The sequence below is a fragment of the Urocitellus parryii genome, chromosome 12 (assembly GCF_045843805.1).
Source record: "Urocitellus parryii isolate mUroPar1 chromosome 12, mUroPar1.hap1, whole genome shotgun sequence".
In the NCBI taxonomy this organism is placed as follows: domain Eukaryota; kingdom Metazoa; phylum Chordata; class Mammalia; order Rodentia; family Sciuridae; genus Urocitellus; species Urocitellus parryii.
The window spans coordinates 82607341-82610939 of NC_135542.1; the positions used below are offsets into that span (position 1 = coordinate 82607341).

General features: G+C 57.8%; 1 protein-coding gene across 3 annotated transcripts; it reads left to right on the forward strand.

Moving 5' to 3' along the window:
• Positions 1-3291, forward strand: Otx1 (orthodenticle homeobox 1). 3 transcript variants are annotated; one of them, XM_026387231.1, is made up of 4 exons: positions 1-101; positions 987-1158; positions 2473-2633; positions 2733-3291. In XM_026387231.1, exons 1-4 carry the CDS (start codon positions 1-3, stop codon positions 3289-3291), a joined length of 993 nt encoding a protein of 330 aa, XP_026243016.1. The 3 variants fall into 3 exon arrangements, with proteins under 3 accessions (XP_026243016.1, XP_026243017.1, XP_077648200.1); XM_026387232.1 differs by having other exon boundaries at positions 1-97; positions 1007-1158; XM_077792074.1 differs by having other exon boundaries at positions 1-97; positions 1007-1158; positions 2473-3291.
• The last annotated feature ends 308 nt before the right edge of the window (positions 3292-3599 follow it).

A 3599-nucleotide genomic window follows, 5' to 3' on the forward strand; every position in this document is an offset into this window, starting at 1 on the left:
ATGATGTCTTACCTCAAACAACCCCCATATGGCATGAATGGGCTGGGCCTGGCCGGGCCGGCCATGGACCTTCTGCACCCCTCTGTGGGCTATCCGGGTGAGCACTGGCCCTTCTGCCCCAGCTCCCAATCCCTACAAATGTTGGGGAGCCTCAAACCCTAAAGTTTGAGCCCACGTTATTGTAAAACAGGCCCAGGAATCAGGTTATCTAATTTCCGTATTACATGTGTGGCCCGCTGCAGGCACATGGGCAGAGTCGCTGGTGGGTGAAGTGGACAGAGCTTTAAAACGTGCCTTACCAGCTTGGTCACACTGGCAACCTGCCGTCTCCTGCTGTCATCCCATGTCCTGCGTAGAGGACATTTACCCAGTGATTCCTTTTCCACGTGTGGCTGTTTGTGTGTGTGTGTGTGTGTGTGTGTGACTCTGCCCCCTGCTCCCAACATTGAATGAGGAATGTGGACACTCTGGGCCCTGATATAAAAGCCAAATTTACATTATGCAAAGCGGCTCACTGTACTGAGTTAAACTGTGTTCTAGACCAGTGACCTGCACCAACTTTTGCTCTGGTATAGTGGAGGACTTAGCTGAGCGGGCGCAGTATTTCTTTTCTAGCTCCCACTTTTACCCCCATTTATTCCCTTGGATAATGTTTTCCAGGCTATGTTTCTGCGCTCCTCCTCCCCCACTTCCTATCCCCCACCCATAAAGTGTGTGTGGGTGTGGGGAGATGTGGAGGAAGGGAGATTGCATGGCTTCCTTTTCAACCTCTGAGAAACAGGGAGGCGGGCAGCCCTAGGTGTTGGAGACTCGTGCCCCAGTGGAATATACGCACTTTCTCCCACCTGTGGCCTCTTAGGCTTAACCCTCGCCCCCAACACCCGGATAGTTTCTTTTGCTCCGAGCTTGGCTTTTTCTTGCCGTGGCTGGGTTCTGAGCCTACCAGGGTACCTGCCCAAGCCCTCTAGCGCCACCGCTGACCCGAGACGCCCGCATGTCCCCGCAGCCACCCCGCGGAAGCAGCGGCGGGAGCGCACCACCTTCACACGCTCACAGCTGGACGTGCTTGAGGCGCTGTTCGCCAAGACTCGCTACCCTGACATCTTCATGCGCGAGGAGGTGGCGCTCAAAATCAACCTGCCAGAGTCCAGAGTCCAGGTGCGCGCTTCTAGAGGTCTTTTGGGTCAGGATAGTGTAGCTGGTGCCATCCGGGAAAGGACTGGCTGGGAAGGGTGGTCCGATGTGGGGGCGGTTTTACAGACTGGGCAACCCCCTCTCGGACTCCCCCTAGCGCTGGGCGTCAACCAGGAAAGGGGGACAAAGTTAAAGGAAATGACTTAAAGCCCTGGATCCAGCCCTTGTCACCAGGGCGCCTTCGGTATTGAAAGTCGTTTTTAGGATTACAAGAGGAGAGCTAGACTCCCCAACGAGGAGTGCCCTGAGAGTCCGACATTTGCCCTTGCTTCCTTGGCTGCCCCATACTTGGCAATTGCCCTAGGAGGCCTGATTTCTGCCCCTGTCCTTGCATTGCATCCTGGGGATCGGGAAACGCGTGAGTGCAGCTTAGCCGAGGCTGGTGTTCTGCCTGGGAGTAAGCTCCGCGAATGGCGTCGGTCTGATTAGACTTTCTCTGCCCCGGGAGGACTCCAAGAACAAAACCTGGCTGTCGGCTTTGCTATTTCTATGTTTGAGATGAACGTGTTCCAACAGTATTGTTGGGATTCTAACTCAGAACCCCTCTCAAGGGTCTTTGTCTGGGCTTACATTCCTGAAAGCTAAGAAAGGACCAAGAATACAATTTTATGTGCTGAGGGCCCTCCAGAAGGAGTGAGAACTTTATAACTCACCGTTCCATTGGGTTCCCCAAAAAAGTCCAACGAAATCTCACCCAAGCTTCCTTCCAGAGAAGCCCCTAGTACTTGAGTACTGATTCTGTTTGGCCTCCAGCCTTGCTCCCACTCCCACCCAAGCATTCGTCCTGCCCAGTTCGGGCTTCCAGGAGCCAACTCAGTGAAACTGCTTGGGCCCCAAAGTTGGTAACTGTTCCTCACCCCGCTGCTCCGTATCTCTCTGCGGTTTCCTGAGCTCCGTTCTTAGGAATCAGGGCCTCCAAACGTACATGGGGTTTGGGGGAGCAGCCACCAGCAGTTTAGAGATGGCTGAACTTCTGGATGGACGGAAGCAAACGTTCCGCCCTCAGGCTGAGCTGCGCTGAAGAGGGGAAAGTACACACCCCTGCTCCCGAGCGAGTTGAGGAGGGGCTTTGCGCAGAGGGATGGGGGAGGGTGCAGGAGCTGGAAACCGACGTGCGGGGGAGGGGGCAGTGTCTGGCCGGGCCGGAGAAAGGGAGGGGCGGAGGTTTGGACCGAGAGGGACTCGAGATCCTGGGCGGGGTAGTGGGTCCAAGGGGCGGAGGAGCAGTAAGCTCCACTCGCCCCCCTAACCCGCTCTCCCAAACCCGGCCCGCTGCAGGTCTGGTTCAAGAACCGCCGCGCCAAGTGCCGCCAGCAGCAGCAGAGCGGGAGCGGAACCAAGAGCCGCCCAGTCAAAAAGAAGTCGTCTCCAGTGCGGGAAAGCTCCGGCTCCGAAAGCAGCGGCCAATTCACGCCACCGGCTGTGTCCAGCTCGGCCTCGTCCTCTAGCTCGGCCTCCAGCGCCTCCGCTAACCCCGCGGCTGCTGCGGCTGCTGGCATAGGTGGCAACCCGGCAGTGGCAGCCGCGTCGTCGCTCAGCACGCCCGCTGCCTCTTCCATCTGGAGCCCGGCTTCCATCTCACCCGGCTCAGCACCGGCTTCTGTATCAGTACCCGAACCACTGGCCGCTCCAAGCAACGCCTCTTGTATGCAGCGCTCAGTAGCCGCAGGTGCCGCCACCGCAGCAGCGTCCTACCCCATGTCCTATGGCCAGGGCGGCAGCTATGGTCAGGGCTATCCCGCGCCCTCCTCTTCCTACTTTGGCGGCGTGGACTGCAGCTCATACCTAGCGCCCATGCACTCGCATCACCACCCGCACCAGCTCAGCCCCATGGCACCCTCCTCCATGGCTGGCCACCATCACCACCACCCGCACGCGCACCACCCGTTGAGCCAGTCCTCAGGTCACCATCACCACCACCACCACCACCACCACCAAGGCTACGGTGGCTCGGGGCTTGCCTTCAACTCTGCCGACTGCTTGGATTACAAGGAGCCTGGCGCCACCGCTGCTTCCTCCGCCTGGAAACTCAACTTCAATTCTCCCGACTGTCTGGACTATAAAGACCAAGCCTCATGGCGATTCCAGGTCTTGTGAACCCAGGAGGAAGAGGAAGAGGAGAAGAACGCAACTACCTGCGCCCTCATTGGCCCCATCCTGTTGCTGCTGCTGCACCGCCCGCCTTTGCCTCTGCTTCTCCAAAAACTGAATTTTCATACCCCCAAAAGATGCCCACTGTCTGCACTACCAATCCCCATCTCTGTGCCACTTGCTTAAGGGATATGCTAACCTGCCTACCCCTTGGATGGGGGGACCGGTGCTTCGGCTTGGCCCACACGTTCTATGCGGGATTGCTGGGTGCTCTCGCTGTCAATCCCACCAAACTCCTAAGACACCCCTTCCAG